This window comes from Ogataea parapolymorpha, chromosome VI, assembly GCF_000187245.1.
Source record: "Ogataea parapolymorpha DL-1 chromosome VI, whole genome shotgun sequence".
Lineage (NCBI taxonomy): Eukaryota > Fungi > Ascomycota > Pichiomycetes > Pichiales > Pichiaceae > Ogataea > Ogataea parapolymorpha.
The window spans coordinates 313,642-333,481 of record NC_027861.1 but is presented as its reverse complement, the minus strand read 5'-3'; the positions used below and the strand labels follow the sequence as shown (position 1 = coordinate 333,481).

At 42.3% G+C, this 19,840-nt stretch overlaps 12 protein-coding genes across 12 annotated transcripts; 7 read left to right on the top strand and 5 right to left on the bottom strand.

Annotated features, from left to right (window-relative positions):
* Nucleotides 1–79: 79 nt before the first annotated feature.
* Nucleotides 80–676, bottom strand: HPODL_01287 (NADH-ubiquinone oxidoreductase subunit, mitochondrial; the record flags this gene model as incomplete). Its single annotated transcript, XM_014077793.1, has 1 exon — nt 80–676. One exon carries the CDS (start codon nt 674–676, stop codon nt 80–82), a length of 597 nt encoding a protein of 198 aa, XP_013933268.1.
* Nucleotides 677–1,279: 603 nt separating this feature from the next.
* HPODL_01286 (Cystathionine beta-lyase) lies at nt 1,280–2,434 on the top strand (the record flags this gene model as incomplete). The annotated part of the gene is made up of 1 exon (XM_014077792.1): nt 1,280–2,434. The coding sequence occupies one exon, from the start codon at nt 1,280–1,282 to the stop codon at nt 2,432–2,434; it is 1,155 nt and encodes a 384-aa protein (XP_013933267.1).
* A 201-nt stretch (nt 2,435–2,635) lies between these two features.
* HPODL_01285 (casein kinase I) lies at nt 2,636–3,943 on the top strand (the record flags this gene model as incomplete). The annotated part of the gene is made up of 1 exon (XM_014077791.1): nt 2,636–3,943. One exon carries the CDS (start codon nt 2,636–2,638, stop codon nt 3,941–3,943), a length of 1,308 nt encoding a protein of 435 aa, XP_013933266.1.
* Nucleotides 3,944–4,038: 95 nt separating this feature from the next.
* Nucleotides 4,039–4,950, top strand: HPODL_01284 (Chromatin modification-related protein EAF3; the record flags this gene model as incomplete). Its single annotated transcript, XM_014077790.1, has 1 exon — nt 4,039–4,950. The coding sequence occupies one exon, from the start codon at nt 4,039–4,041 to the stop codon at nt 4,948–4,950; it is 912 nt and encodes a 303-aa protein (XP_013933265.1).
* Nucleotides 4,951–4,952: 2 nt separating this feature from the next.
* HPODL_01283 (Protein DSE1) lies at nt 4,953–6,155 on the bottom strand (the record flags this gene model as incomplete). Its single annotated transcript, XM_014077789.1, has 1 exon — nt 4,953–6,155. One exon carries the CDS (start codon nt 6,153–6,155, stop codon nt 4,953–4,955), a length of 1,203 nt encoding a protein of 400 aa, XP_013933264.1.
* Nucleotides 6,156–6,914: 759 nt separating this feature from the next.
* HPODL_01282 (E3 ubiquitin-protein ligase pub1) lies at nt 6,915–9,230 on the top strand (the record flags this gene model as incomplete). Its single annotated transcript, XM_014077788.1, has 1 exon — nt 6,915–9,230. One exon carries the CDS (start codon nt 6,915–6,917, stop codon nt 9,228–9,230), a length of 2,316 nt encoding a protein of 771 aa, XP_013933263.1.
* Nucleotides 9,231–9,593: 363 nt separating this feature from the next.
* HPODL_01281 (Cullin) lies at nt 9,594–11,984 on the bottom strand (the record flags this gene model as incomplete). Its single annotated transcript, XM_014077787.1, has 1 exon — nt 9,594–11,984. The coding sequence occupies one exon, from the start codon at nt 11,982–11,984 to the stop codon at nt 9,594–9,596; it is 2,391 nt and encodes a 796-aa protein (XP_013933262.1).
* Nucleotides 11,985–12,053: 69 nt separating this feature from the next.
* Nucleotides 12,054–13,439, top strand: HPODL_01280 (uncharacterized protein; the record flags this gene model as incomplete). The annotated part of the gene is made up of 1 exon (XM_014077786.1): nt 12,054–13,439. One exon carries the CDS (start codon nt 12,054–12,056, stop codon nt 13,437–13,439), a length of 1,386 nt encoding a protein of 461 aa, XP_013933261.1.
* Nucleotides 13,440–13,480: 41 nt separating this feature from the next.
* HPODL_01279 (Prefoldin subunit 4) lies at nt 13,481–13,870 on the bottom strand (the record flags this gene model as incomplete). The annotated part of the gene is made up of 1 exon (XM_014077785.1): nt 13,481–13,870. One exon carries the CDS (start codon nt 13,868–13,870, stop codon nt 13,481–13,483), a length of 390 nt encoding a protein of 129 aa, XP_013933260.1.
* Nucleotides 13,871–13,932: 62 nt separating this feature from the next.
* HPODL_01278 (uncharacterized protein) lies at nt 13,933–14,427 on the top strand (the record flags this gene model as incomplete). The annotated part of the gene is made up of 1 exon (XM_014077784.1): nt 13,933–14,427. The coding sequence occupies one exon, from the start codon at nt 13,933–13,935 to the stop codon at nt 14,425–14,427; it is 495 nt and encodes a 164-aa protein (XP_013933259.1).
* A 960-nt stretch (nt 14,428–15,387) lies between these two features.
* On the top strand, nt 15,388–17,736 carry HPODL_01277 (telomerase reverse transcriptase; the record flags this gene model as incomplete). The annotated part of the gene is made up of 1 exon (XM_014077783.1): nt 15,388–17,736. The coding sequence occupies one exon, from the start codon at nt 15,388–15,390 to the stop codon at nt 17,734–17,736; it is 2,349 nt and encodes a 782-aa protein (XP_013933258.1).
* Nucleotides 17,737–17,767: 31 nt separating this feature from the next.
* HPODL_01276 (Bud site selection protein 6) lies at nt 17,768–19,765 on the bottom strand (the record flags this gene model as incomplete). Its single annotated transcript, XM_014077782.1, has 2 exons — nt 17,768–19,672; nt 19,706–19,765. The coding sequence occupies 2 exons, from the start codon at nt 19,763–19,765 to the stop codon at nt 17,768–17,770; spliced, it is 1,965 nt and encodes a 654-aa protein (XP_013933257.1).
* Nucleotides 19,766–19,840: the final 75 nt, after the last annotated feature.

Genomic DNA, 19,840 nt, shown 5'->3' with positions numbered 1-19,840 from the left:
CTTAAAATATCTAGAAATCTTAAATATCTAGAAATCTTAAATTTAATAGTCAATAAATATATAAATAGGCCACAGGAAGCTACAGATCGCTGCGAGTGAGAGTGGAGACATCCAGTGGCTCATTGACTAAAACCTTTGGCCCTGAAAACGGTTCACAGGATTCCCTTTTGGTTGTTCCAATAGGAACGTCTTTTCCGGACTTTAATGCCTCCAGGATCTCCACAGCGGACTCGGCAGTCAAATCCTCGTAGTAGTCATCATTGATCTGCATCATCGGAGCATTGACACACGCACCCAGGCACTCAACCTCCTCGAGACTAAATAACCCATCTGGGGTAGTCTGATTTGGTTGCAAGTTCAAATGTTTCATGATTGCCTCAATGACTGAATCCGAATTGCACAGCTGGCAAGGCGTGGTTGTACAAATCTGTATATGGTACTTTCCAACTGGCTCTCTATGGTACATAGTGTAAAAGGAGGCAACTTCGTACACTCTCATAGCCGGCATGTCGAGGAGCTCGGCTACGTGGTTCATGACAGCGATTGAAGTGAACCCCGCCTGTCTTTGTCCTAGATCAAGTAAAGGCATGACTGCGGACTTCTTGTATTGCGGCGGATATCTCTTCACAATCTCCTTAGCGAGCTCTTTGTTCTCGGGAGTGAACTCAAACTTCATCTTTTGGTTGTTGTGCTGATTGTCCCGATGAACTGCAACAATGTGAAGTCCGCGGCCTATAAAGGGGCGCTTTGAAATGCTCAGACGTGTATATCTTGAGAGAAACATGAATTGGAGTTGCAACAAAAGATGGGGTAATTCATAAAATTTACACACTTGATTAGCTAATCGGAAATATGGGGGCCATGCTACACAACTTAAGAACACACGGCATCATCAGCACGTTATGAGCATCATGCATAAGAATTGAATCATTAGATGCAATGGCTCCTAATATGACTCACTTTGGGGCACTCTTCCACCTCCTAGTGTTGATTATAAATAGAGATGTATTCTCCCTGCCTTCGCCTAGAACAAAATATAAAACAAGATTCTTTTTCGGGGACTCAAATCACATTGAGGCGGTAGAATCAAAACCTTTCATATATTGCCTCCTGGACTTATCGAGCTCATCAAACGGTACCTTATTTCACGCTGAAAACAAACTATACATCCAAATATCAGTGAGTTTATTGAGTTGGATTTTATACTACCCAAAAATTTAGGATTACTTACCTCATCGCGTCGGGCTTTACTTTTTGAAATTTCGAACTGCTTTCTCCAATGACTAAGAAACTATCGCTTGAAACAGAACTTGTGCACGTGGACGACACGAACACCCACAATGCCTCAATTACTCCAGCATACATGTCTGCAACTTTCAAGGCCAAAGACCTTGACGAAATGGGTCCGTATGACTACACCAGGTCGGGAAATCCTACTCGTTCAGCTCTGCAGAACCACCTGTCCAAAATCATGAAAGCCAAGCATGTCTATGCTTTGAATTCTGGAATGGCTGCTTTGGATGTTATTGTAAGAAGTTTGAACCCGGGTGACGAAGTTGTCGCTGGCGATGATCTTTACGGTGGAACTGACAGACTGTTGACATATATTAAAACTTTCAATCACATCAAGGTGGGTCACTATGACACTACAAATTTAGAGCTCATCACTTCCAAAATAACAAAGGACACAAAGATGGTCGTCCTGGAATCCCCAACTAACCCTCTCATCAAGATCTGTGATCTTAAGGCCATTGCAGATCACGCCCACAAGCAAAATCCGAATTGTGTGGTTGTTTTCGACAACACCATGATGACGCCGCTGTTCATGTCTCCTTTGGAGCTGGGGGCTGATATCCAATACGAGTCTGCAACAAAGTATTTGAATGGACATCACGACATTATGGCTGGAGTGATTGCAACCAACAGTGATGAGTTGGCCAAAAAGATCTTTTTTGTTATCAACGCTACAGGTGCTGGTATTGCACCTTTCGACTCTTGGCTGCTGCTCAGAGGCCTCAAGACATTGGCATTGAGGGTTGAAAGACAGCAGGAGAACGCAATGAAAATTGCAAAGTGGCTCGAGTCGCAAAATATAAAGGTCAGATATCCAGGGTTGGAATCTCATCCACAATACGAGCTCCACAAGAAACAATGTAAAGGTACCGGAGCAGTGCTGTCTTTTGAAACGGGAGATGTGGCTGTTAGTAAGAGAATCATTGCGGCTTGTGAGCTATACTCTGTTACAGTGTCGTTTGGATATGTGGCTTCACTGATCTCTCTTCCATGCTTGATGAGTCATGCATCGATTTCTGCGGAAACCAGAAAGGAAAGAGAGTTCCCTGAAGACCTGATTCGGTTATGCGCAGGTATTGAAAGCGCAGACGACTTGATCGAAGACCTTGCTCAAGCTTTCAAAGTCGCTGGATTTAGATGATCTTAGATATATAATGCTACATCCATCCTAGCTTCCACCTAGTTAATCCGTGCACCAGCGCCATAAAATTTTTCTGCGGCGAGAAATGATTGAGTATATCAACAGATAAAAGGAGGAGAAACAAAACCAGGAAAAAGCATTAGTTACGATTGAGTTAGTAGTCTAAGAAGCCGTGATTGTTATGAACACCTAATTCAATCTATGTCAGCCTTGCAACATAAAAGATCGGGTTCTGCCAATACTACTCAACAGGTGAATAGAAACATAATAGCCTCACACTATCAAATTGCACAAAAAATAGGCGAAGGCTCTTTCGGTATCATCTTCAAGGGCTATGATTTGCTGAGAGATAACCAACCGGTGGCGATAAAGTTTGAGAGCCGAAAGTCTGAGGCCCCGCAGCTTAAGGACGAGTTCAAAGCGTACAAGATTCTTAACAGTGCCATAAACAATTACCTGCGCGATGGACCTGAGAACGACAACCATCACTATCTTTCAATTGAGGGTATTCCGAAGGTGTACTATTTTGGTCAAGAAGGTTATTACAACATACTCATAATACAACTACTCGGACCCTCGCTGGAAGACTTGTTCGAGTGGTGTGGTAGAAGATTCAGCGTCAAAACGGTGGCACAGGTGGCCAAGCAGATGATTCAACGAATTCAATTTGTTCATGAGAATGATCTCATTTATCGCGACGTCAAACCCGACAATTTTCTTATTGGCGCAACCTCTGACGACAATCTGATATATTTGGTGGACTTTGGAATGATCAAGCAATACAGAAATCCTGTCACCAAACAGCATATACCGTATAGAGAACGGAAGTCGCTAAGCGGCACTGCACGGTACATGTCTATCAACACGCATCTGGGAAGAGAACAATCGAGACGAGACGATTTGGAATCTCTTGGTCATGTTTTTCTGTATTTTTTGAAAGGGGAGCTCCCGTGGCAAGGGCTCAAGGCACCTACGAACAAGATGAAGTATGAAAAGATCGGGGAGAAAAAGCAGGCCACTTCAATTCAGCAGCTCTGTCATAAACTACCGAAATCGTTCGCAGACTACCTCACATATGCTCGCAACCTGCGCTTCGAAGAAGAGCCTAATTACGAGTATCTCATATCGTTGATGGATGCCGCGCTAGAGGACATCGGCGAGGTGGACGATGGCTATTACGACTGGATGAAGCTGAACGATGGGAAAGGCTGGGATTGGAATAAAAACAGGAAAACTAATCTCAATGGATACGGGTCTAACAATCACCATGCTAGCAGACAACACAAGTCAAATAAGGCTTTCGCTCCAACGCGGCGCGTTTCACAGCATACGAAAAGCGATCCACACGAGAGTCAACCACGGTCGAAAGTGGATGAGAACACTCGGCTTCTTCTGGGAGCTGCTAACGGCCATTACGACTCCTCAGGAGATCCGTATCAGCAGGACACAGAAGAGATTCCGGAAGGAATTTTTGGCTTTTTCAAGAGCGTGTTCTGTTGTTGTCTGTAGTGTATAATAGAGGTAGAATGATGAGACGAAATTTCGAAAATTTCTGATCGCGACAATAATATTCGATTCTTCATCACGCACCAAACTATTAAATCATGTCGGTGTTCGAGCTTGGTGACCGAGCGCTAGTTTATCAAGGGGAGTTACTGTATGAAGCTAAGATACTCAAGATTTTCTATCCCTTATCCAAGATAATCAAATTTAATGACGAGAAAACTAAAGATGTTGTTGAAACCGCACCAGAACCGACGTTCCTGGAGAGATATCGATCCTCAAAGGCTTATTTTGTTCACTACAAAGGATGGAAGTCCAAGTGGGATGAATGGGTCACGCCGGAAAGGATTTTGCCGTATAACAAAGAAAACTTAATCAAGCAAAAGGAGTTAGTTCAAAGCCATCGATCTGTTGGATCATCCGTTTCTAACCGACCTAAAGTGAAACTTACGTTGAAAGGCACAGTTAGGCAGACAAACAACGCACCATCGAACTTTACAGAACCTTCCAAAAGGGCTGAGTTGAAAGTCCTAATCCCCGATTCAATAAAATACGTTTTGGTAGACGACTGGGAAAATGTGACTAAAAAGCGCAAGCTGGTTCACTTGCCTTCTAAAGACTGCATTGCGAACATTGTAACAGCGTACACTACACAACTTCAACTGTCCTCAACTTCTCAGGATGACCCCGCGCTCGACAACAAGCTTGAAATTGCTCGCAGCTTACGGCTCTATTTCAACCAAGCATTAGGCTCCTTACTTCTCTACCGCCATGAAAGAACACAATACAAGATGGTGTTAGATAAATTTCCCGACTCTGAGATGTCGCAAATTTACGGTGTAAACCATTTACTGAGACTTTGCGCCATTCTGCCCAATTTAGTGATACAATCGACTATGGACCCACAAAGCATTTCTCTAGTACGTGAGTTTCTGGAGGATTTTTACGCCTTCCTGAGTGCCAACCTGAAAGAACTTATTGAAGATTATGAAAATGACCTGCCGACATACTGATCTTAAATATAGGTCTCTATATCACCGAGGTAAAGATTGAGTTGTCGCATCAACTTGTCAAGAGGCGCCTGTTCGACTAGTGTTACATCAGAATGGTTACTGAGTTTGCGAAGTGAATGCTGCACCGACTCGCGGTGCAGCCCCATATAACTGTCATCAAGACTGATAAGCTTTCCGTTAGACGAGCTCAAGCTGACAATTCCAGTTTTGGAAGACTCGATGGATGTAGCACACTGATAGCTTTCATAATCTTTTCCTCCAAGAGAACACTTGACTGGACTGTCTCGAAACACAACGTCTTTCATATTCCAATGGACAATACGTCCGTCCTTGGCTCCTGTAAAAATACTGTTTTTCGAGATCCATTCAATGGCTGTAATGGCACCTGAATGGCCATACATGGTAGCCAGCGGCTGCTCTTTCCGAATATCCCACAGCTGGATACTTCTGTCCTCCCCTGCAGCACATAGTTGATATGGGTTTTGTGGAGACCATTCTATGAGGTGCGTTTTAGTGCGCTTGTACGAGAGATACGTCGAAGTACAGAGCTCTGTTTGGGTAGCAGATCTCATATCAAATAGCCTGACACCAAAGGACCCTGCGAAGGCAATCAATCCGTCGTTATTTTCGCTAGCTGCGAAGGATTTTATACCCCGAGCTTTGTTCTTGTAGAGAGGACTCGAAGACCTTGAAGTATCCCACAAAAAGATATTCTCTTTGTAGATAGACATCATAGAATTGGTCAGACAAGACTTCCATGACTTCGGGCTTATCTCAATTTGAAAGTCGTCCCCAATGTCGGTTAGCGAAGTATGCTTTTGGTGGTTGAACTGCTTGATGAGGTCAACGTGGGTCAAGTTAGCAGACCTTACGTTTGGAATAAGAGACAGGTTAGCAATGCCATTAGTGTGGCCAGTAATCATCAAATTTAAATCATTTGTCTCGTCAAGAACATTGTGCAACCATTTTATACAGCAGACGTTTGGTGCGCTAAAGCTGGTCAAGTAACCAAGCAAGTTCTTCTCGGTGTCCAGCTTAAACATCTTGACATTCTGGAGGCTTGACGAAGATCCAACGGCAATCAAGTCTTGGCTGACATCCATACAATTTAGAAATTCGTACGGATTCAATGGCGAGCCGTAATCGATTTTCCAGTAGCTAGATTGCAAACCCTCTTGCATAGGCGACTCATCAATTGGGTACATTAAAAGAATGACTAAAGTTGGATTGGGTATGATAAGTAGAGGCCAATGGAGAAATTTGGCCCTTTATATTCCAGCCATGTGTTTTATACTTTGAAACATCTTCGAGAAGGCTGGACTGAAACCAATTTATTTTTGGTATACACTGCCCGGTTTGGCAGCTAGGCCGGTGAAAAAAATAAAAAAATGAAAAAAAAATGCCAAGTTCTATGATTTTCGTATCCTGCTCCCAAATCGTGTACGTCACCTTAAAAAACATGCGTAGTGGTTCAATGATTACCTTTTGCAAAAGCGGTCGCGTAGTGTTTGTAAACATTTCTGTACAATTCTCGAATACAAAAAGCAGAGTCATGAGATGTGCTTGGGTTAGCGAAAATCATGTGTCTTGACTAATCTAGGTCGGAATCCGCGGCACATAACTTTCAGTGTGCTGGAGATATCTTAAGATCTCGCGTTCGTACGCCTGATATATTCGTAAATGGCCAAAAGTATTAACTAATGCTTAAGTAATCGCGGGATTAGAGGAAGGAAAAATATCAGAAGGCGATATTGACTAATTGATTTGTTTGTAACGTCATCATACCCATTTTACAGTTAAAGTGGGGGGTTTTGCTTGGCTTTTAAGTGAGAAAAACGGGTTCGGCTACTGCATTTACTGCATTTCTAGGGTATCCAAGTTCATATACTGCATTGTGACCAAATTTGTCACCAAAACTATAGGTAACCTCCTTTCAAAAACACATTTCTGTTTTTTGGCCTACAATGTCAACGCGGTCGAAAATTCGGGTCAGAGTGATAGCAGCTGAGGGACTATGTAAGCGGGACGTTTTTCGGTCTCCAGATCCTTTTGCAGTTTTGACGGTCGATGGCGCACAGACGCAAACAACCGAGACTGCCAAAAAGACTTTGTCACCGCATTGGAATCAGTCTTTTGAGTTTTCTGTAACGGAGAATTCCATCCTGATCGTGCAGATATTTGATCAAAAGAAGTTCAAGAAGAAGGACCAAGGCTTCTTGGGTGTCGTCAATATTAAAGTTGGCGATGTTATCAATTTGAACGACACATCAAGCGAACAGACCGTTGCTGAGGAGTTGAAGAGGTCTAACTCACATCTGACGGTTTCCGGAAAATTGATACTCACCATTTCTCACCAGAATGCTTCTGCGAGAGACTCCAGAGATCCTTCCAATTTTGCGCAATCGAACACATCAGCGCAGACACCTGCGTCTACCGTAGCTTCACCTTCAGTTTCCAGCCCAAGGGCTCCAGTGGATACCGGAAACCTAAACAATCAATTTCCAGGTTCCGCTGCTGCTGCTGCTATATCATCTTCCGTTAGACCTGCACCAGCAAGGCAGTTCTCTTCGTTCGAAGATCAGTATGGTAGACTGCCACCTGGATGGGAGCGGAGAACTGACAATTTTGGCAGAACTTATTATGTTGATCACAACTCGAGGACTACCACCTGGAAGAGACCTACATTGGACCAATCTGAGAGCCAGAGAGAACAGGAAAGGGAAAGGGCGAGAGAGGCTGAAAGAACGCAATACCGTAATAGAACTTTGCCTGAAACCAATTCTCAGGTAGATCAGGCTACTGCAATGACCATGGCTGCCACAGGAGCAACAAGTCCTGGCCTAGGTGAACTTCCTCCAGGTTGGGAACAACGTTTCACTCCAGAGGGAAGGCCATATTACGTGGACCACAACAGCAGAACCACTACATGGGTTGATCCAAGAAGACAGCAATTCGTTAAAAGCTTTGGCAACAATGGAGGATACAACGCACAACGATTGTCAGCAATGGGTCCGCTTCCAAGTGGTTGGGAAATGAGATTAGCCAATACATCTAGAGTTTATTTTGTCGACCACAATACCAAAACCACGACATGGGACGATCCAAGATTGCCATCATCGCTCGACCAGAATGTTCCTCAATACAAACGTGATTTCAGAAGAAAGCTGGTGTATTTCAGATCGCAACCTGCAATAAGAATTCTTCCAGGGCAATGTCACATTAAAGTTAGAAGAGACCATCTTATGGAAGATGCTTTCCGTGACATCATGAGACAAACCCCAGAGGATTTGAAGAAGAGGCTGATGATTAAGTTTGAGGGAGAAGAAGGACTGGATTACGGTGGAGTTTCTAGAGAGTTCTTCCAACAACTTTCGCACGAAATGTTCAATCCATTTTATTGCCTTTTCCAATACGCATCGAGCGACAATTATACACTTCAAATCAATCCAAACTCAGGTGTGAATCCTGAAAACCTGACATATTTCAAATTCATTGGAAGAACTGTCGGTTTGGGAGTGTTTCATCGTCGTTTCTTGGATGCTTTCTTCGTGGGTGCAATGTATAAAATGATGCTTCATAAAAAGATTGTGCTGCAAGATTTGGAAAGTGTGGATGCTGAGATGTACAAGTCTTTATGCTGGATGCTCGAGAATGATATCACGGACGTCATTTACGAGACATTCTCGATTGAAGAAGATAGATTTGGAGAGAAGGTCATCATTGATCTGAAACCAAACGGTAGAAACATCGAGGTGACGAACGAAAATAAGAGAGAATATGTCGAGCTCAAGACTGAGTGGATTATCTCCAAGCCAGTGGAGGCTCAATTTAAGGCCTTCATGGATGGATTTAACGAGCTGATTCCGCAAGAATTAGTTTCGGTCTTCGATGAGAGGGAATTGGAGCTCTTGATTGGAGGACTGGCAGACATTGACATTGAAGATTGGAAGAAACATACAGATTACAGAGGCTATCAAGAGAGTGACGAAGTGATCCAGTGGTTCTGGAAGTGCGTGAGTGAGTGGGAAGGAGAACAGAGAGCAAGGTTATTACAATTCACCACCGGTACGTCCAGAATTCCTGTCAATGGATTTAAAGATTTACAGGGATCGGATGGTCCAAGACGTTTCACTATAGAAAAAGCTGGAGAGCCGGACCAGCTTCCAAAATCGCACACTTGTTTCAACAGAGTGGATCTGCCTCCATACAAAGATTATGAGTCGCTGAAAAAGAAGCTCACTATTGCCGTTGAAGAGACTATTGGATTTGGCCAAGAGTAAACGATCCATCGACCTGTTAATACGAATTCCCTTTTCTAATTTATGAGTATCTTGAATTTAAGTCTAGGCGTAATTATGATGTATGTGTTCTTGGAGACACCACTTTGTGTTACCCGAAAGCGATGTACTATGATGCACTAATTTTATGTATCCTTGGCCAATCGGAACCTCGACTCCTAGGGTCATGACAAAACATCATTCGAAAAGGAGCTGTAGATCAATGAGAAAGATCTACATCGAGAATCCGTTGAAAAGGAATAAATTACTATCAATTTTTTTGTTCCGTACAATTTCTTTCAGGGAGAAGCTGTGTAGGGGTGTATTAGACCATCATTAATAATTTCTGATATCATCGACATGCATTCATGCTAAGTAATGGTATATATTTCTATCAGCTTCATCTCTTGCCAGATACTCTTTCTCAATCAGGTCCTCAATTCTCTGCTTGATAAATGAAGGCTGTGGCTTGAATCTGCTGATGAGCTGACGAATAACCTCGTTCACCAGCTCCTGATGATTGGATTGTCTGCGAGCTTTCATAATACGCACAACCGCAGCTTCAGTTTCAAGAATTCTTGATTTATTAATGGCATCCATTGTCTCAGATCTCTGCGAATCGTCTTCAACCTTCGAGCCTGAAGAAACAGTGGAAACCTTAATTTTTGTTTGAGGAGACTTGAACTGCTCATTGACTGAGAAGACATCCATAGGGCGAATATCCTTGGACATCGGATCTTTCTTCAGTAGTCTGGTTCTCGAAGCGACTGAAATAGATTGCAAATGCCGTATCAAGTCCGGCTTGGGAATTCTTGTTATTTCGTGAATCTCTTCAAAAGTGTATTCTTGTTTATCCGAGCCCTCTCTAAAACATGTCAGAATGATAATCGCAGAATATGTTGACATGTTCACTTCGTACGTCTTTTTCGGATAGTGAATGCGAATGTCAACGGTACCAAAGTTGGGAGCCCACGTTAGATTTCGTCCACCATATTTAGTCATGTAAAATGACTCGTATCTATTTCTTAAAAGCTCAAGCTCTTCTGGGTATTGCACTTCACTCAACGCTTTGTTGATTGGCATAGGCCAGAAGGTGGTAGTTAATATTGATGTTTCCATATCCAACCTTCTACCATTGACTTTGCGAATTTCCTCGTCTCCAGAGAGTTTTCGATTAAACTCCCCTGATAAATCTTGTGAGGTCTTGATATCTTTAAACATTCCTTCAAACTGTGATGTAAATGACGAGCCTATTTCTTGTTTGAGTTTGGTGATCATATTCATTTCAATATCGTTAGAGCTCGATTTCTGTTGCAACAGACGCCTTGCGAGATGATTCTTATAGTATTTCTCGAAAACATCCTTTTCTTTGATGAACCGGAAGACGATGATTGATTTGTCCAGTAGATTTTCCACTTCTTCCTGCGATTTGTCCTTGAATGATTTTTTGATACCATCGTCAATGTACAGCGAGAGGTACTCTGCAGTTTTATTATCAGAATTCAGAAATTCGGAGACGGAAGATTCAACTTCTCTCACAATGCCGGGATTTCCATCAAAAGCATTCTTGATTATCACGTCATACTTCTCCTTGAGATCCAAGAAATTTTGAATCCAGCGCACAGCAAACTGTGTAGCGCTTTCCTTACCACTCTTCTTCTTTGCTCTTTTATCTGGATCCTGTTCTTCAGCGGTTTTTTCTTGAAGGTCCAACTCCTCTTTTGTTTTGCTATTCAGGTTCTCGCAGTTACTTAGAACTATAAGGCGAAGTTGTCTTTTAAGCATTTCAAACTCGGAATCAACTCGTCCAATGAGCCTATACAACGAGGCCAACATTTTGAAATTATTTTCACTAATCCAGTTTCGAAGTCCATCATTCTCAAGTTTCATTATTGACTCCATATGCCGTGTTATCAGATCGTTGTCCATCAGCTCGATAAGTTTCGGCGACGTCACATCAGGAAGGTATAACTGGATACGTGCCTCCTCATCTTGGCTAAGTTGCGTAACATTATCAATGTATATCGTACCCGATTGGTATGTAAGAAGCTCAGTAGCTTTCTGTTCAAAATATGTGTGACTTTGTTGTAATAATACAGGCTCAAAGTAGCGAAGATAGTAATTTTCTCCATATGGAACCTTGTCGTCTGAATCCATGGATATTGTCTCTGAAAGTGAGCTGAACATGTAGATGATCGCCTTGATGATAAACTTGTCAATGATTTCACCGTGTCTGCTGCGATTGATGTATTCAATGATGATGTCAATAACTGCCATACCAATCTCGTTTTGATTGTACTTGATTACACTATCCCTGAAAGCCTTGAGCCCAACATCGTAAATCAGTGGTAAATGGAACTCTTTGGCGTAAACCCTGTCAAGATACATTAGCACATCGCTGATCATACGCATGCTCAGCAAATGGTCTTCCCAGACATTGTTAAGTTTTAACAAGAATGTTCTGTTATCATCATTATTGAGACTCTCGAGAAGTTGCTTGCGAGTTTCATTCAGTAAGTATTGTTGTATGGTGAGCTCCACATGGTCGTAGAGCATCTTTCCCTTCTTGCGCAACACTAAATTGTACGCCTTCCGGTAAAGTTCTTCAAACGACAACTTTGAAGCATTTTTATGTTGAATCTCTTGAATCGCGTCTCTGATTATGGTCCAGGTCTTTTCAAAGTCGATCTCGCCAGAAACAATCTTCTTTGGTGGCCGAATCTTGGTACGCCCACGAACCCCCCATGCGTTAGACATACTGATCTGAAGAAGTTGTAATTAGGTTACGCAGCCCAGAAAAAATTGTTTTCGCAAACCATCCTCATAATGGCCTCGGACATCCTGGACGTATTCAACATCAAGGAAGAGGCTCGCGTGCAGCCAAAGAAGCACGCACGTTCAGACAATGACTTTGGGTCACAATCCAAAAAGAAGAAGCACGCCATGAGCAGAGAGCTGTACAACCTTATTGGTTCCAATTTGCCTCCTGTCGCTGTTGAAAAAGGCTTCAAGTTTAAAGACAAAATCAACTCAGGGAAAGCAAGTCCGTGGGTTTGGGCACCTTTCAAAAATGAGGCTAGATCAGACGAGCTCGAGCTCCATCACTGGGTGAAAGGACCCGTCGCGCCATCAGACGAGCGAAGATCATACAATTTTGCAAAATACAACACCTCCCTGGATATTCCATCATTCAGCAAGGAAGAATACGATGAGAAGCTAAAGGATTTGAGTGAAGACTGGACTTTCGAAGAAACCAAGTTTTTATTTGATCTGGCTAAAGACTATGATTTGAGGTGGGCAGTGGTATACGACAGATACGAATTTCACAACGACAAACACAGAAGCCTCGAAGATTTGAAAGAACGACTGTATTCTGTGTCGGCGAAGCTTTTGAACTCCAACCCTGATGGCACAAGAGATGTTGCCTTGATCAAAGGACTGGAATCGTTCGACAAAAAACAGGAACTAGAAAGAAAACAGTATTTGAACCGTTTGATCCATAGAGCTCCAACGGAGATTGCCGAAGAAGAATCATTGGTCATCGAGGCCCGGAAGTTCGAGCTGGCTGCGAAAAAGATGCTCATGGAAAGAGCACAATTGTTGCAACTTCTTGACTCTCCCCAATCTTCCGCCTCAATTGAACAATATACCACCTCATCTGGTCTCACCCAGCTTTACAATTCTCTTATGACTGTGGACAAGTCAAAGAAACGGAAACCAGAAGTTCCCGTTCCTCCTCAATTGGGTCCAAATGCCATTCCTCACACGCAACAAATACAACAAGCGCAACAACAGCATTTGATGAGACAACGCCAGGGCAAAAAGTCATCTTTGTCGCAGAAGCTGTATGGAGGCAAACAGGAGATTTCACAACAGCAGGTGCAGTCTGAGGTTTGGCAGCTTTTACAATCTAAACTTACGGCCGAAGAAATGGAGGTGTATGGATTGAGGTTTCACGATGAGAAGTTGCAACCTGGCGTTTATATCCGTTCTCAAAAACTGTCGAGTTTTAAGCCAGCAGTGCAGGCTAAGGTGGCGGAGGTTTTAAACGAATTGCAAATCTCCATGAAGCCCACTCTACCAACAGCAAACGTTTGTTCGAAGTTCGATCAGTTACTTCAAAGCATTGCTACGTTGATTGATCTAAAGAAGCAAACTGATAAGCTCAGCGGGGAAGTGGCTCTCATTAAGAGTCAAAAAGGAATTGAGTAGAGCGATATGTATATTAATAGCGGCCTTGTACAAGAAGGTATCTATCTTTCGAGATTAATGGCGTTGCCGAATTTAGCATAAAGCAGCTTTTTCAGATTATTAAGTTCCTGATCGATGTCCTCAATTTGGCTTTCCAGCTCGCTGATTTTAGAATCCAGCAATTCTTGATCCTTCTCCAATCTCTCCACAATCTCTGATTGTTTCATCAAAACAAATGAATCGCCAATCTTATAATTGAGTTTCTCATCTTCGTCGACAAGTTCAATCTCTAGTGCTAAATCGTCAAGGTATTCTTTCTCTTGTTTGTGTTCATCAAGAGTTGCACTCAGTGCGTCTTTCTTTGATATCAATGTAGAGAAAGAGTTGATTTTTTGCTGGTCTTGCCAGGTCACCTCAGTGGTGTTTTTCTGGCCCTCTGGTAAAAGTTCCATGTTGTGCAATTCGTTTATTTTCCAAAAAATATTTTTTTGTCTTCAACGCGATTAGTGACGCCATGGCAAACGTCCAATCTAAAGAGCTTATTAAACGGTATCTTACCGATTCAAAGGAATTTCCGCAGCTAATATCGCGAGAAAGGTTTCACTCAATAGTTCAATTGGTCTGCCGTAACCAATTATTGGACGAGGAAGAAACTAAGTTGTATGACACATTATCGAGACAGAAACAGAACATTCTTGAGCGCGTTGAATCGAGTATCGACCAACTGGATTTGGGACGTATAGATACAGACAACAATGAGACTACTGTACAAGTGGAAGATTTGAGCCTTATGCAATTGATACAGTCGATGGATCAATTGAATCAGTCTCTGGAGTCACGAATAGAAGCTATCGAGCAGGATGTAAAAGTCGAGCTAGAGGAAATCAATGAGCAAATTGATGCTTTCAATGACCTAAGATATGGAACCATCAACTTTGAAACGTCAATTGAATCGTTGTGTACAGATTTACATCAACTCGAAAATCGCTTATTGGAATTGGGGAAATAGTCATACATTTATATGCTGATCTACATCTGCAACATCGAATTCGTCGCCTATGTACTTGAAACTCTCGAACTTCCAATTCAAAGAACACGACAGATGGAGCATATATTTATTACCGCTTTCGACACCTATAGCTCCGGTTCTTTTCGAATCCTTTATGTATATTAAACGGCCTATTCGGGAGTGTAATAGAGCCATTGCGCACATAGTGCATGGTTCGTGGGTAGTATAGACATGATAGTTGAGACAGAGATAGTTTGTAGGGGCTGAAGGGTCTGGATGAGCTTCCCTACGTTGTAGCTCGTTTTTTGCTATTTCACCAATGCAATTCATTATCGAATGTCTCATAATGTCCGATGAATCACGCAAATCAAATTGCTGGGCCATTATTTGATCTGTAGATGGGTCAACAAAGATGGTCACCACAGGGAGGTCTTTAGTCGTTTTGGACAGATCCGAAATTAATTTCAGATAACCCTGTACTTTCTGTTCACAGAACTGTTTGTAACTTTCATTCAGCTCTTGTATCATGGGATTTCCTTTCCAAACAATAGGCCAGTATTTGGCTGACCATTCCGCGTTTAGATCTTTGTCAAAAGGCTTATTAAGTGGAACTTTTACTTTCTCGATCCGTGCGCGTTTCAGCGGACCGAACAATATCTTCTCAAGCTCTTCTTGGTTGATCTGATCACAGGCACAAATTAGAACCTTCAGCAAATCTCCATCATTCTTTTTCGCTTTCAAAAACCGCTTCAAATGTCGTAAGCTATTAGCACTCTCTTTGAATTCGTTTTTTATTATTGAATTTATCAACGAGGATTCTTTGGGTTCAATGTATACTATCCAGTGGTCAACCAAAAAAGGCTCCACGCTATCTTGGATTTGCATCCTTCGATATTTCTTATAAAAAGTGAAGGTTTCATAATCTATATCATAGCTCATCCTTTGTGAAAAGAATTTTTTATGAGGTTTGATCAGTATGTTGATGAAAACAAGACGTCTGATGATTTTAAGCCCCTGATCCATGATCTTTTTGAAACACGTTGGCATGGAACAGGACGAGAGATACAGATTGAGCGTGTCAAAGACCGTAAAATTCCGTCCACGCTAGTAGAGCCTAATTACAGTCACGAAGAGCTGATCGATATGTTAGTCGGATATCTGGCGGATAATCGCTTTGAAAACGCTTTGATCAACGGATTAGTAACTGGCGATGATCTGGAAATCGCCAACAGTTATGGATTCAAAGGAAGAAATGCTGTCACCAATCTATTGAAGTCCCCGGAATTCAGACTCGTACACACAATAATAGGAACGGAGACATTTCTGGATCTCTTGATCAATTACACGGCACGGATGGGAAATGTTTATCTCTGGGGCGAATTGAACGAAAGTAATTACAAGATGCAATGCAGGTCATCACAATTGAGTATAAAGAACATGCTTTATAGTGAGATATGGTCTTTGCCACGGCTGAATCCGCTGCCTGAATCTGCCTCTCTAATTTATGACGTTTTCAAAACGGAACATGGTCGGCATCCAAAACTTGAGTTTTTACTTGAGTCAATGCGCATTCATCATATGAACCATCAACCAGATTATCCATATATATTAGACTCGATTTGTCCCGAACCAACAAACATTAAATCCAATTTCGACTTAGCGGTGGGAAAAGAATGCGTGATAAAGTTTGTTACCATAATTCTTGAAAAGATCATGCCTAAGGAACTCTTTGGGTCGCCTCATAATAAGTCAGTGCTATTCAAGAAGATTGCCGAAGTTCTTAACAGCCATAAAAAGGATTCCATTTATGTTTGTAATGTGGCAAAGAATTTCAAGATCACAGATGTTGGCTGGCTGGTTCCAGAAAGAAAGATGAACAAACACGAGTTCATAAAAGCACAAAACACTTGGACTCAATTCATTTGGTGGTTTTTTAATTCGATGCTATTCAAACTCGTAGCTTCTTTTTTTCATGTCACAGATATCTCGCAATCTTTTGAACTACTCTACTATAGACATGACACGTGGAGACGGATTTCAAAACATTTTAAAGACAAATACTATGGCCGGTTTCTGCAAAGGAGACCGCAGAATTTGAATAGCTATTTCACTTATGCAAGAAATGACGATTTTATTGGTAGCCAGAAACTGCTACCGAAAGCTCATGATCTACGATTTATTACAATGCCATTCAAGGGTTCTAGGAAAAATGTATTCGAATACATGGATCGTCATAAGAATGAAGTGAAGATAGCAAACCTCGTTCTTTCACACAAACGGAGAAAAAACTGTATTAACTCTGTAAGCGATCTGCCATACGAGCTGTTGAAATACAAAAATCAAATTAGAGGCTCAGTATATGCCCTGAAATTTGACATCCGACAGGCCTATGACACGTTGCCCAGAACGATGATACTGCCACTGATTTCTGAGCTGCTCAAGGAGACACCCGAGACCTTTGAATTTCACATTAAACGCTATTTTGTGCTGAGCGCACCAACTGCTACTGGAAAACGAAACCGCCGCAAGCTTTCAGTATTGGAAGGGCATGAAAGCACATTTTCGGATAAAGTGCTATCCCACGCCAATAGCCCTTCAGTATTGAAGAAGAGTGAGATTATGAAGATTGTCGAGCAGCAACTCGAACATGTAGCTCTTCTCTCGTCATCAGAGACGTTTCATAGAAAAAGAGGTGTTTTCCAAGGTTTTCCGCTCTCCGGTGTCTTTTGTGAAATCGTCTATGACAAGCTCACAGAGTACCTGCTCTCGCTAGGAGGTGGCAATGTGAAAATCATCCGGCTTGCTGATGATTTTCTAATATTATCAACTCAGATGGACATAATAGCCAAATATCAAGATCTCATTGAGAAACGCATTCCCCAGTTCAATATAATGGTGAACAAGCAAAAGAGTGTTGTGTCCGAGGAAACTATTGATTTCCTTGGGACCACAATAAATTTGAAGACACTAAGCGTCACGAAGAATCTTGACTCCTATGATCTAACTCCAGTGCGAGTTTCATCTTTCAAAGCTTTATACTCCACTCTGGCGATTCATCTCAAGCAGGCATTGGCCTCAGACTTCTTTAATGCAGACATCAATGACGAGGACACTTTGAAACAAAATATACAGATACTTATTCAATCCCTTTCCACGAGATTTAAAAAATCCAAGAAGTCGGTAGCAAGAAACGACAAAATGGAAACTACAAGGTTTGACCAGTTTCTGCTACTAACGGAAAAGCTAATACTTACGAAAGTAGGTACATCATACTTGACCTTTATCCGTTCGCTTCTCAAAACTTTCTGACCAGCATTAAAAGTCTCGTTTCTAATCACCGTTAGACATTATTATTCATATCATCGCTCTGAACCTCCAATGATTCCTCTGTTCCATCTTTAGCCTGGTTGCCAATCAGAATCTCCCTTTCCTTCTCCCTAACTTTCTCGGCTTTCATGATAGCTTCAACCCTGGAATCATGATCTGGTTTCAAACTGAGAACTTCGTCCATTAAGGCATTCCTCATCTGGCTTATTGAAACAGATGGGTCTGGAGGCGGAAGAGCTACACTCCCAGCACGCATCAATTTTGGATTTTTCTCCAACTCTTCAACACATTTCACTATCAGTGCATATGTATCATCTGCAGAACTTAAATCCTCCTCAAGCAAATGTATAATAGTCTCCTGCTCTTTGAAAAACTCTTGCTCTTCCAAAACAGCAGTAAGCTCTGCTTGCCATCTGGCGTTCCAGTTCTTGCGTTCGATGGACATATATTGCAAAAGCGAAGACAGATTCGTTTTGGTCGTCTGAAGCTCTTTTTGAACGTGGAGGATTTGTTTCTGTGTGGGTTTGCTTCCACGTTTGCTAATGTCTAGTTTTAGAGCTTCAATGATGTCTTGTAGGTCATCAATTCTAGTGACCAGATTTTCACACTCGGAGCTAACCTTTCGTTTGCAGTGTTCCATGTACGGGTTGCTGATAACTCCCTCGGGTGACAAACTCGAATTCTGGAAGTTTTCAACTAGCTCTAAGGCGTCTTCGATTGCGGCACCAACACGCTTCTTCAGTGCTTTCTGTAGTTGTCTAGCTTTTGTAAGTTCAGTTTTGAGACTCTCAATTTCGGTCGTGATATCCGTTGAGGTGAGATTAGAGGGTGATGAAATGACTCCTGGCTCTCTGGCAACTGCACTTACCCCTGAATTTCGTAAACGACCACTCAAGCTCTCCTCTAGTTTAACAATTTCATTTCGAAGCAATTCTGTTTGGCTCTTCATCTCTTTCATTAGAGAGGTTGTGAAGTTAGGCTCTGAAAGAGAGATAATAACAGAATCTGTGATTTCTGAGGTATCTTCAAGCTCGTATGCGATGTCCGTTGGCGACGGCTGTATATAAATAGGAGGAAATTCATCTTCCGGCACGTATCCAAACTTTTCTGTAAAAAGAGTGCGCAATTGAGTGATTGTGGTTGGTAATTGTACCTGTGTTTTCTTGACGCGTCCTTCGAGCTTAACAAAAATGGTCTTTTTGCTATCGAAAGCCTCCTCCAAAGTGATTGATGGAGCGGTAAGCTGTTGATGGATCTCTGACTTCTTGATGTTTTTTGAGACTTCAGCTTGCAGTGGACTGCTTGGTGGTTCGGGACTTAATGTCTGTTTTTCAGCCGGAGCTGGAGAATTGCGAGGACTGATCGCATTCATCGACATTATTTTTGAGGTTTGGTAAGCAGAAAAACGCTTTGATGCTTTTCTCATAAGCGAGTGATTGTTCTGAAGACGAGATATAGCATCATTTGTAGACTCCGATGGGGGTGGAGGAAGCGGAGGACTTGTAGCGGAAGCAGACACATTTGCTGGGCCCGAGACAGAGCGGTGGTTTTGAGATTTGCGTTTTTCAGCAACCGATTGAGACTCTGCCTGTTTCTCTTTCAGCGTCTTCATCAATTCTGCCACAATCTGACCAACTTTCGGAAGAAACATGTCGAGCGTGCTTTGTGACGGCTCCAGAATGAGTGATTCCTCTAGTACTTTCCTCAATAAATTTGGAATGTCTTTAATGTCACTAGTGTCCACACCACCAGCCACATAAGCTCTTCGAAGTGCCTTGAAATCATCGCCGACTTGAACGAACTTGGCCGAAACCTCTCCAACAGAAGCAGTTTTGTTGGCCCAGGAAGTTAAAGATTGGAGCAAGGCCTTCGTGGAAGTGAGTAACTGCGCGGTGGCAGACGAGATACTCGTTGAAGTCTTAGGGTCAGTAGCGGAAGCAGGGAAACTTACCGATTTACGTTTCGATGGTGATTTCGACGTCCGCGGAGTCGTCTGGTGGGGCGAGGACATTGTTTAGATATTTTTTAGGTTGAACTTGTGCTGACATAATTTTTCTACATAAAAAACGCGTTACTCACCAACTCG